This window comes from Epinephelus lanceolatus, chromosome 9, assembly GCF_041903045.1.
Source record: "Epinephelus lanceolatus isolate andai-2023 chromosome 9, ASM4190304v1, whole genome shotgun sequence".
NCBI classification, from domain to species: Eukaryota; Metazoa; Chordata; class Actinopteri; order Perciformes; family Serranidae; genus Epinephelus; species Epinephelus lanceolatus.
Genome location: NC_135742.1, coordinates 13,640,495 through 13,653,450, shown reverse-complemented (window position 1 = coordinate 13,653,450; position 12,956 = coordinate 13,640,495). Strand labels below are relative to the sequence as shown.

General features: G+C 40.5%; 1 protein-coding gene across 1 annotated transcript in view; it reads left to right on the top strand.

The window, feature by feature from the left end:
• The first annotated feature begins 2,343 nt into the window (after nucleotides 1-2,343).
• Nucleotides 2,344-12,956, top strand: part of aacs (acetoacetyl-CoA synthetase) — a 54,600-nt gene continuing 43,987 nt past the window's right edge. Inside the window, exons 1-4 of the mRNA XM_033620207.2 lie at nucleotides 2,344-2,662; nucleotides 5,694-5,797; nucleotides 7,165-7,285; nucleotides 8,146-8,259. Coding sequence (XP_033476098.1) covers nucleotides 2,524-2,662; nucleotides 5,694-5,797; nucleotides 7,165-7,285; nucleotides 8,146-8,259 — 478 coding nt within the window. The 5' untranslated portion in view covers nucleotides 2,344-2,523. The remainder of the gene's footprint in view (nucleotides 2,663-5,693; nucleotides 5,798-7,164; nucleotides 7,286-8,145; nucleotides 8,260-12,956) is intronic.

Below are 12,956 nucleotides of genomic sequence, written 5' to 3'. Positions count from 1 at the left end.
TCAATGCATCTGTTGGCAAGTGGACAATCTCTTATTTTAGAAAGCCATCATGTACATTCTAATGAATGTATGGCCAGAATAGGGTTACTATGCTTTTGAAACCATTCAGGAGGCATATTTCAAAGGCAGACAGAAAGAAGTCTTGGAATAGTTTGCATGCATACACCTGTAGATTAGATTAACTATAGATTAGGCTAGATATCATTTAAAGCCTCAATAGAGGAAGTCACCCATGTGAAACCCCCCAGAGAAACAGGTCAGACATGTCACAGCAAATAACATACCAGTGACACACTGCCACAACACCAACAGAGTTCAGTTTGGGAGCCTGTCTGGCCAATGAATTAATATATGTACATATATATATATATATATATATATATATATATATATATATATATATATATATATATATATATATATATAAATATGTATATATTCAATGTAACTGATCAGTTATCTTGATCAGTTGATTCACTGGACACTGAAATGTAACTATCAAATAATCATAAATTAGGATCAGAAATACCTCAAGTCCAAGTCCAAGGGTCTGGATACATATCTATGATATTTTACTGTCATTCTAGTAACATTTTTGTCAGAATAGCAATGATCTATTCCCATACTCTGGTTATGTGACATTTGCTCTCATTCAAAGTCTTTAGATATCCTAAAATATTCACTTAAGGTCCATTGTGAAGGATTTAATAGCATCTAGCAGGGAGGCTGCAAAACTGAAGCTTCTGCCAAGTGCCAAGCATGTAGGAAAACCGTGGTGGCCACTGTGAAAACCTGAAAACGTAAGGACAGGAATGGCACTGTAGAGCCAGTGTTTGATTTGTCTGTTCTGGGCTACTGTAGAAACAACATGGCGGACTCTGTGGAAGAGGACCCGCTCCAGGAAGTGCGCCAGGATTTGAAGCCAATTTTCGTGGTGGCTAAACAGTGTAATTACTCCATCACGTGATGCCCTGTGACCCAAAAAGACTTTTCCCTATAGACTTACATTGTGAAAAAGACACATTTTTTTGAGCATCACAGTGACTTGTTTCACATCAGGATTTAATCCATTTGGTCTGATAACATTTGGAAAGTCTAGAGGAGCTGCACAGTTGAATAATCTTATCCCCATTCAAGTTAGCGGAGTGCTAAATCAGAGGTAGCTGTCTCGGCTGCTCTCGGCAGCAGAAAGTCTCTAGTGTGCTTGGCCTGTGGGCTGCACAGCACAGAAGCAGTGCCAGTAATCCAGGGAATTATATACACGACAGTTAAACCATTTTGGTTTCATGTGCCACTGAGCAATTTTCATAGGAATGGACAGGGCCTCGTGATGCTGTGTCCAGGGGTCTCATTTATAAAACACTGCATAGGATCCATACTAAAAATGTACGTAGGTACAAAATCCAAAAAGCCAAAAAATATTAGACAATTTCTACAATCAGGCTTCCACCTCACCATCTGCGTCGCCAAATACCGGTCTCCAAAATGTTCTTATTCATGGGTCAAAGTGTCTCCTGTCAGCTTTTGTGTGGGAAGTGGCGTGCGCCTCTTTCAGTCCTCGTTTTGTATGTACGCAATATTTACAAATAAGACCCCAGGTTTCTTCATAATCCATGACCCGCTCCCTATATAGATATAAATGATTTTTATTTTCAGGTGATTATAAACAATCATAAACAAATGAAAACCATATCTGCCAGTAGATGCCCCTAATTCCTACACACTGGACCTTTAATCTTGCATTTAAATGTAAGATTAGGAGTTGAAATATAAATCTTAAAATGCACATATGATTAATAGTGAGCCTACAGCTATCTAAAATTAAGATTGTGGGACAGACGTTTATTAACACTCTCTTGAAACTGTGTTTCAGGTCTCATTTTGTGCGTATGCAATATTTAGAAATAAGACCCCTCATACATCCATGACCTGCTTCCTTTATAGATATAAACGATTTTTATTTTCAGGTGATTTTAAACAAATAAAAACAAAGTTATCAATATAATATAGCCTATCATATCTGCCAATAGATGACTCTAAATCCTACACAATGGACCCTTAATCTTGCATATAAGATTAAGATTAGGAGTTAAAATTTTGATTTTAAAATGTACATATGATTAATAGTGAGCCTACAGCTATCTCAAATTAAGACTGTGGGACAGGCTTTTGTTAACACTCTCTTGGGAGACCCTTGAAGTAGACTTTTGTCCTCAGTTAGCTACTGTGTGGGTTATATTGTTTAACAGCATTGAACACAGCGCCTTCTTGAACCCAGCTCGCCCCTTTCACGTCATGACGCCGGGGCGTGGCCTGTCAGTTTTCCTCGGCAGCTCCACGCTTGTCTTTGACAGTGAGCTGAACCTTGCTAGCTGTCGCGCGCTGTAATTCCCCCAGCCATTCACACTAAGCAGCTAGCCGGGTCGGTGAGCTCATTTGACACGAGCAGTCAACCCCAGGGACGGTTAGCTTCAGCACGGGGCTCGCTTTTGTGTGTTAGCCGACACAAGGGACGCGACCAAGATGTCTAAGGACACGGAAGGGAAGAGCGAGAAGATTATGGATATGGAGAGCAAGGTGTTGTGGTACCCGGACTCCAAGAGGAACACACAGATGGACAAGTTCAGGATACAGGTCAACGGGGACTATGGACTTAATCTGGGTGAGTGGAGTGGAATGGAGAGGAGAGGAGGGAGGAAGACAGACGAGGAGCCAGACAGGGAAGCTAGTGAGCTTAATAGAAACCTATTGTGTCCCCTCCTGCTATCTGTAGATATGTTGTGTAATTACCTTACGTTACATTACAGATTCACCCCCGTCTAAAGGTGCTCTGCAGTGCAATGCTTCAATCTGTCTTTGTGTGCAATTTAAAGACACTATTAAAGAGACAGTGAATCAGCATAAACACATCCCTGCAGCTGCAGACTAATACGATTATTAGCAATTATAAATCACCACTCCCTTTGTGATAATAATCAGGTGTTTACAACACTGCAGCTCAGCTTGGCTCTCATGTCTGGATCACTCTCAGCTCCTCACTGAGGACAGCCTCTCTGCAGGGCTGCTGCCAGCCGATGGAAGAGAGCGGCCTATTTCATTTGTGTTTCTGACAGCGTGTAAATTTAAGCCATCAGGGTTGTGGGGGAATGCTAAAAACCTGATCCATCGGGCAGTGAATGGAGACACAGAGAAAGGGAGTTACGTAATTGGGGAGAGATGGGAAGGTATAGATCCATCAGAGTCAGTATCAGTATCAGATGTACTGTATTGATCCCCAGGGGAAATTATGATTGTCACAGTTGCTCCAATGTAAAGAATAGTGGATTATAAGAAGTAAGAATATGAAATAAAATCTGAAAATATAAAGCAATAAATAAAATAAAGTAGAAATGAAATGTGCAATAAAATAAGAATAAAATGTGCAGTATGCTTCAACACTAGTGCTTGGAAACATTCAAAAAAATTGTGGAAACATTTTTTGGAAATTTGTGAAATGGGCTGCATGATGAGCTGAAACAAAGCACTATAAAGCAATATAAATCAATTAAAAACTATACAAAAATATATTTTTGGCAGATACACAGATGAGGAAAGGTTGTGTTAGGGGAGTTTGTAACACTGGGTGGTACTTGGACTGTGCATAAACTGGGTTTATTTAATTGGGTGGTAAATAGACTGGGGATCATTGTATATTAGTTTTAAATAAATTTTGTAACTTGCTGAAATAATGTGTCAAAAAAAGAAATATAAGAAAGGGGTATGGACGTATAAGTTGCACTTCTACCTACTCCTTTTCAGGCACTGTTATCTTTGTCTTTTTTAATTATTTTTGGTTCAAAATAAAGTAATTCATTCATACTTAAGATATAGAAATTAAAATATTAAAATTATAAATATATCGTCACTGTGCCGAGGCTGTAAGTGTGAAAATTCAACCACAGTATAGACATCAGTAGAATAAAACAACAATAGAATTAGAGTAAACATGAGAAATATGTACAGATATGTGCACTGTATGTTGAATTGATATATACATTCAAGAGGTGAAAAATATTTCACAGATGAATAAGTGCAACAAATATTGTGGAAGTTGAATTACTGCACCTATGAGATGATTATGAATTATAAATGCAGTAGGTTAAAAAGTCCAAATGCCAGTCTATTGACTCAGAGCGGCTGACACTGTGAGGGAGGAGTTGTACAGGTTTGACTTCCTGTGGCGCTCTGTGGAGCATCATGGGGAAATGAATCTGTCACTAAATGTGCTCCTGTGTTTAACCAGCACATCATGGAGTGGGCGGGAGACATTGTCCAAGATGACAGGTATCTTAAACAGCATCCTGCTCTGTGACTCTTTTGCTCCACCTCCATGACATTACTGGCCTTGTGAATCAGTTTATTGAGTCTGTTGACGTCTGCTACCCTCAACCTGCTGCCCCAGCACACAACAGCAGCAACAGCTATGGCAGATGTGTGAAAAATTAATATGGCAGAAATGGATTTGAACATCTGTGTTATTTTTTTTCCCAGGCATATTACAGTATGTATTGGGTAGGTTAGCTATCAAAGCAGCTGACACAGGGGACAAGTTTTCCTTTAAATCAGTTAGTCAGGAGAGGTTGCAAGTTTGTTAAGCTTTAGTGTAGGGGTGGGGGAAAAGTCAATACAGCGTAGTATCGCAATATTTTTGTGTAGCAATATCGTATTGCCACACAGACACCAAGTACTTTTTTTTATTATATCCTCCTGAGACCCTGTGTCCTCATATGAGGACATCACATTTTGGGGTTACTTGACCTTATACTTCATTCTACTTAACTTAGACCTGTTGTCCTTGTTCGTGGACACTTTTTTGTGCCCTCTAGTGGTAGTAAGAGCACAATACACTAAATCATGTAAAAACAAGATGGCCGCCATCTCTGCCAAGTCGATCTGCGGCCGATCCCGACACAAAAGTCGCCAAGGTCCGAAACCTGATCACATTTTATGGTTGAAACCTTTTTATTTATGATTAATAATGTTTGTAGTTTGATATGACAACACATTTGACCAATTCTAGCAACAGTGACAACTAAAGACGCTGTTAATTAGGAAGTACTCATTTGAAGACACTGGGACTTTATTATCATTGACAGTGTTTAGTTTTTTATACTTATCAGGTCCTACTCATCCCAAATAGCTAGAAAGTAAAAATGCATACCACACAAAAGTTCAGGTGTCAGGAGGACATAAATTATTGATATTAAAAATACAAATTAAACATTACGTAGTCTGCTAGAATAATATAATTAGTTGCTTTTCCAGGTTAATAGATAGATTTTGCTGCAATAAAAATGACTGTAGTGAGATAAACAGGCTAACTATTTTATTTTATTTGATAAAACTGTTGATGCTGGAAAAGTTTTCCTTTGGGGACACAATTTGCCTCTGAAAAAAGGTTATAAATCGCAATATATTGCAATATATTTTATCACAATACTCAGCATATAGCAACACCACACATCGCAATAATATTGTATCGTGATAATATCGTATGGTGGGGCCTCTGGGGATTCCCACCCCTACTTAAGAGGTACTTCTACTGATCATTTCTCATGTTTAATCACCTGTTGCACCTTTTATATGATGTGTCTGAAAGTCACACCAGAAAGTTGTTGTACATCTGTAGTAATCATTGCTTCGTCATCCTCTAGTCAACTACAATGACCTGTACCAGTGGTCGGTGGACAACTACCCAGATTTCTGGGCAGAGGTGTGGCGCTTCTGTGGAGTCGTCAGCTCCAAAGCATATGAAGAGGTGAGTCTGCTGTATCCTGTAGGAGAATGACTCTGATGGCAGCCTGAAATTTCATGGCCAGTTTCACTTTCACTGAACATATCATCAGACACATAAAAACAAAATAATTTTTGGGAGTAGCATATTGCCAGCAAATGACTTTTTCAGTTCTGAAGTGGTGTGCAGAGTAGAGAAACGTCTGATTAAGATTCACTGAATCGCTAACATTACACTTGTAGCTTTTTTTATGGTGGTAATTTTCAACTTTTCCCGTCTGGTGCATTCTTATGGTTCCTCCTTTACTGTCCCTTTATGTAACACTGATACAAAATACCACATTGATTTGCATACATATTATCTGTGTTGCCACATACCAGCCCTTAAACTATCTGGAATAACTTGTTTGTGGTTACATGATGGAGTGCAACGCCTCGATAGGCTTTGTATCCACTGTGCGCATTAATTGTACATTATAGTTACGTCCTGTTGTCCTGCTCCTGTGGCTTTCCAGCCAACAAACACTTTGGTTCCTGATTGTAAATCCAGCTACCTATACCTTCTAATTCATGTGTGCTGTGATTTAGAATCTATAATAGTGAATGAGGCCCATTAAAGTGTAAATATTAGGAAATAACTTTATTGTTATGCCATGATTTGATGAGCAGTCTTTGTTGGTCATTATTTTTTATGGCACGGCTGTAATCTGATATGATTCATCCTTCAGGAGAAGTTAATTCAAAGCCGCTTTAACCTTTGTCAAGAAGCATTTTTGAATAAGAACATAAGAATTGCACTTATTTTATTAAGGCAACAGTAAAAGGCCATTTCGAAAATGGAGGTGATGCTGACTTTAAATGATCTTATTTTTTGTATTCATTGTTTATTGTACTCCAGGATATAGACAACTAGGTGGGCGTGTGAGGTAATAAATAGTGTCTGAACTTTAAGGCACTGTGCCATGTGGTTAACACACCCTGTTTGTACACGTAGCTAACACCTTCCACGTCACATATAATTTATTTTAGTGCACATTGTGTCACCCACTCAACCTGTTCTTGGATGGAAGACAGGGAAACAAACAACTACTCAATCAAATATATTGTAGTGAGCTCAGTTATTAAATCCCAGTGTTGCTATGGATTTTATGACAAATCATATGTCTTACTCTTTTTGTTTTAAGCTACACACAGTCACACAATCAGCTGTTGCAGTGGCACATGCTTGATTACTGTGTAAATTTGAGCGCTTTTATCTCGCAGTCCCATTTACGTACTTAATTCTGTGCCAGCAACAACAACCAAAGCATCAAAAGGTTTGGTCTCAGTCAATGACAATGCCGTGTCTCTCCGGTGTGTGCTCTCTGTGTGTGTTCTGTGGGTGTATCCTAGGTGGTGGACGTAACCAAACGGATCTCGGATGTTCCAGAGTGGTTTAAAGGAGCTCGGCTCAACTACGCTGAGAACTTGCTCAAACATGCTGACCAGGACAAAGTAGCTCTCTATGCTGCGAGTAAGTAAATAAAGGATGGCTGATTTAAAAACAATGCAGAAATGTATCCGACACAGTGCTGCACCTTGAATGTTGGCTTTAATGATCTCTATGGGAGATCAATAAAGCCAACAGTGTTAATTCCATGCATAGAGCAAAAAAATCAAGGAATATGGCACTCAATTTTTGTTTTATTCTGCTTCAGAAAACACATTTACACACTCAAATCACGCAGGGCAAGATGGAGGTTTCAGCCTCCCAGTTTACCTGCAGTTGCACATATTGTTTACTCTTTGTTTTTTTCTGCATCTTCACAGTTTATATTTTGAAAATAAACGAAGCAGAACGAAAGTTACAAAGACATCAAAGAACAGAGGTTGCATTCGTGGCGAGTGCAAGGCTGCATATGTCACCTTGTGAATAGCTTAACTGCTGCTCCCTCCTCTATCTCTGAGGACTGTCACATACTAATAGATAGGCCCTTTATCACGGCCCCATCTGTGTGTGCGCATGAGGGAGAGTGGGCTTGTGCGCATTCGAATCCATAGTGTGCGCACGACCTTCTGCAGGAGCTGTAATGTAATTATGAGAGGGCCCATTGGTCACGATGCCGTGGAGCCTCTTTCAATGTCAGTAAACTATTACTTAGGGAGACAAAGTGGACTGTTCCTGTCTGTGGCTCTGTTTTGCCACACTATCATTCTCTGTTTATGTCTGCCTCCCTGGTTTTCTTCTCCTATGCTTTGGATTTTAATGTCAGGGGTTTGATTGGCATTTAAACCAAGTGGTACACCAACCATTTAAAATATATGGAAGTGTTTTGTTTAGATGTACATATTGATCTCTGTTTCTGTGTCTTACTTTCTCTTTGTGTCCACTAGCGGAGGCAAATGATGAGATTGTGAAGGTGACGTTTGGGGAGCTGAGGCGCGATGTGGCGCTGTTTGCTGCCGCCATGAGGAAGATGGGCGTCCAGACTGGAGACAGGGTCGTAGGTGAGTCTCACTGGTGGAAAATGAGAGACAGTATGGGGAAAATGGCATCTGCATTTTATATAACTTTCCTGTCAGCCAAGTGATGGTTGATTACCAACCACATTAGTTGGTAGATTAGTAGCTCTCCTCCTGACTTATTTCTTACCCCATCCTTTTTATCTTCCAGTGTTTTTCCTCTTCTTCCTTCTTCTTTATTTCAAACATGTTGCATCATGAGTTGAACATGGCCTCATCTGCTGTAACTCTGTGGGTGTGTTTGTGCTCACTGCTAAGGAGGCCTGGCTGTCTTGGCACAGGCTGCGTCTCTCTCTGAAAGTCACTATTTATTTTCTCAAAGTTCATATTTGTACAGGCAGGAATGGCTGAGGGTGCATATTTCTCCAAACAGCCCCACTGCACACTACATTCATCCAGAGCTACACATTTATATGTGCAAACTCAACAGTGTAAGCTGCCATTGTGGCTTTAAAGTAAGTCATATGTATTTCCCCACCTCAATTTGTGATCGGTACTTTTTAAAAAAAAAAAAAAAAACCAATTCAAGTGTCAAAGGCTTTTAAGAGCTTATCTGTTTTACCTGCTGAGCTTGTTGCCACATCACTGGCTGTGAAAATACACACTGTGCTGTTAGAGCTGCTCAGCTATCAGGAGTTTGGTTACTTTAAGGTTGTCAAACAAAAGTGTGTCAGACTGCTGAACTGAACCATTTGTTGACCAGACTCCTTGAAGAAAGGAAAAAGGATGTTTGGTGGCATTAAGAGGATTTTTTTTAATCTCAAAATACACACCCATGCATACATACACAGGGTTCAACGCTAAGGTTTTTTTTCACTTGCCCGGTCGGGCAGGTTGGTCAGAGATCTACTTGCCCGAAGTCAGTTTTTACTGGCCCTATAAAAATTGTTTAATTTAAGCGGCTATCAAATAACAAAGACTGCAGTTATTTTTATGTTATGTAATCTTTATTCACACTGTATTTATTAATTAAAACAACATACGTCATGTATTGTAGCTTAATTCCTACACAAAAATGACAGTGTCAGGGCTTAAAGTGAAAAATTTGTCAATCATTCTCCGTCTATAATTTTGCGCCCTACTTGAGCCATGCCCACCTCTATTTATTTTTCACCCCTCTCTCCAGTTCTGCTGTATTAACACCAGGTTTAATATATTTTGCTTCCAACTCTCTGCCCTGCTCTACTGTACTTCAACGCTACTTAGCTCTCTCTCTGCTCTACCAGTAGACTACCACATCCACCTGTTGCACAAAACACACAAAGCAGTGTTTCCCCTAGGATGGAGTTGTAGCAGCGGAGGTGAAGCACACGCATGAAAAATAATTTTCACATGCGTGAAACTTTTGTATGCTTGCAAAGCACAGCCTGCTGGGATGTTTCTATGTATCTACTGGCACCAGAAGGGCTCTTCAGGACTAAGTACATACAGTACATGTGTGCACAGTAATGAGCAGGTGAAATGTCTGCCTAGCTTACATATGAGGTGTCTCAAGATTTAGGAACATACAATTTTATTGAATATAATAAAGTAAAAAGTCACTTGATATGCTGCTGTTTTGGCTATGACCTGTTTAAGAGTTGGAAGTTGTTATTTACGTGACAACGCCTGAACGCAACACAAGCTCAGCATGAGTGCCATGCTGAGCTGCTGTGCGAGCAGCGTGTTTATCTGTGCGTAGCAGTCTGTTGGTTATTTACACACTATCCATTTCAATAACTTTGTCAGCTGACAAACTGCACCGGGCTCGGGGTCAGGTTTGGTCAGGAAAATGCAGCCCAAGCCGCTCTAGCGTGCTCACCTGTGTGTGTGGCGGAACTTCGCCGTGCACGATACAGAGAGCAGAGGAGAATTGTTAACGCGTGACCATGTAGAGACAGAATGACACGATGAATAGTATATTGTTACGTTATTATATGAAGTGTCTGTCGCGCAAAATAATATCAATGGGGGCTGTGGGCAGGACATTGTTACACAGCTGTGCCTGTGACTTCAGGCAGAGAGACCGCTGCATCAGAGCCAAAGGAGCACGTTTTAAAATACATTTATTTTATCAATTAGTTATTAACTTTTACTATTTTTAGCAACTTGCCCAATCGGGCAAGTGAGTTGCTAGTTTACATGCCCGACCGTGAGTTTTACTTGCCCCGGGCAATCAGGCAATCCTTATTGTTGAGCCCTGATACAGTCGATAACTATACAAGAGCAGATTGTTTTGTTCACCTACAATAAGGACTTCAACCCAGGGGCGTAAATATAGACAGTGCAGGCAGTGTGGTTGCGCTAGGGCCCATGGGAGGAGGGGGCCCATAGAGAGAGCAGGCCCTCAAACAGCATGTTTGAGAGAGTTGCGCTGATGATTGCTGCTAATATGTATGTCGATATTGTCCAATGTCATGTCATAGCTAGTTTAAATGCAAAATCTTGCACAAGGGCCCATCATAATAACGTGCACTGGACTGGGGCCCTTTCTAACTATCATACGCCACTGCTCTGACCCTTGTGTCAGTCAAAATCATGGGTGTCAGAAGCCTCCACAGTTTGCTGTTGGGTAAATTTGGTGTGAAATAGTGTGAGCATAAATCCAGTCTGATTACCGTTCACAGTGGGTCATGAATTTATGCTGCATCTGTGTTGCTTGTCGTACTGCAGACAGTTCCTTCGTCAATAGTAGCCGTTTACAAGAACCAAGAAAGTGTAATGCAATAAAGTGTGTCTTAGAATTTAGATTTTTCACGAAGCAGTTTGTTCATACACTGCCTGTACATTGTGTTAATTTAGGATACAGCAGTGTGTGTGATTGTCCAACTGCACTGAGTCTCATCCATCACTGTCTCTGTTTCATTCTCTGTTCTGTGCTACATTTCCAGCCGTGACGCTGCATTGTTTATTGAGCTGTTTGTGCTGTGTCAGTATCAGGGGCTTCAGTTTCACAGCTGTGAAGCCCCTGTATCAGGGGCTTCAGTTTCACAGCTGTTGTCAAATAGTAGCATCAGATGCCCAAAGTTTTCACTCTTTGAAACAGCTTCTGTTTCTGCTCAAGTTGGATTCAACACATCCCATACAAGCCTTTTTATGACAAACTTTTTTGTGTGTGGATAAAGATGACAAAGAGCAGGCACAATAATTCAGAGGTTACTAAAAATGCTTGTGGATTCTTTTTAATTTGAGCTAGAGAAAATTGATGAGGAAAAGGACATTTTAATTCCCATGCCTATACACATTCAAAAAGTTTCCTGCTTTATTTTGAAGCAGCAATGTGGCTGAAATCTATGGCTGCTGTTCATGAGCTCATATTGAGCTACTTTGTGCAGGAACAACCACTGTGTGTAAAGTTTCAGTGTGTGTGTGTGGGCTCAGAGGAAAGATGGATATTGCGGTAGGGAATTCCATTAGCTAAATGACTTAAGCTCTGTGGGAATCTCATTACAAAGACTGGTGGGATGGACAGAAATGGAGAGGGAGTTACAGAAACACAGATAGAGAGACACCAGCTACTTTGTGCCTCCCTTCTCCAGTCTCCCTATTCCTTTGACGTATCGAACACAAATCTGCGTGTGTGTGTTTTGAATGTGTTGGCTCGCTGTTGTGCCCTAGAGACGGAGATGTCCTTGTCCCCAGGTTGTTACTGGAATGTCTTGTCAGTGTCTCTAATCCAGGAGATATATGAGCACTTAGCTGATGAGGCCAACCAAGCTTTATGGCAGGAAAAGAGCCAACCCAGCACACACACACTCACACATACACATGTCCCCTTTGTACGCTTTTAGATCCATTGCTCATCTCCTTGGTCCTCATCATCTTGAACATCACCCTCCACCCTGTTATGAAGCTTGTTTGTAGCCTACACACCCACTGTTCCTCCACTGGGAATGCATGTTTTTATATTATGTGTCATTATAAACACACATTGTGCAACCACAGTCTGTAACTGTTGAGTAATAAGTATGTGGAGTCAACAGTATAAAACAGAACTGTAGCAGCATTATAAAGTAAAATAATATCTTAACAAACGAAACAAATATGATTTCCATTTTAGAAATTGCACCACTGGTGTTTCAACACAAGCTGAACAGTTGAAACTTAAGGCGATTGTTCACCAGCAGGACACATTTTGCTGTCGCACACACTTCCCGTACATTGAATAGATGTAGAATTAAGCAGAAAGCCATGGGAGGCTGAGGTTGGCAGTGGTTTTTAGAACGACCAAGGGGCATTGTTAGGCACAATGCAGAGTGTTATCAAGTGGCTTATTGTTTTTAGAAAATGGTTACCACATTTACCTGGCAGTATTTCATAATATAAAAAAACAGCAACAAAAAATTCAATCATTGCTTGATAACAAATAATCGTTCATCCATCAAGCGATGTTCTCTTTGGATGATTGCCAAACTTCATATACATGCAGTGAAAATTGCTGGCTGCTTTACAAATTTATGGAGCCAAAGAAGTTCACCCCCCTGGGCTTTAACACACATTGAGCATGGCCTAAGTTCAAGCAGGACACAATGTCGTGCTCAGCTCACATCCCTGCTACATCTCAAACAGTTAATCAACTGATGGAGCAGCTGATTGATGGAAAGGAGTCAGCTGATAGATCACATGATTCCTGTCTATGCAACCAATTGGTGAATCTCATTCAGGGTGCCCTATATAAACTGCTTTGGCCTGTCTACTGTTGC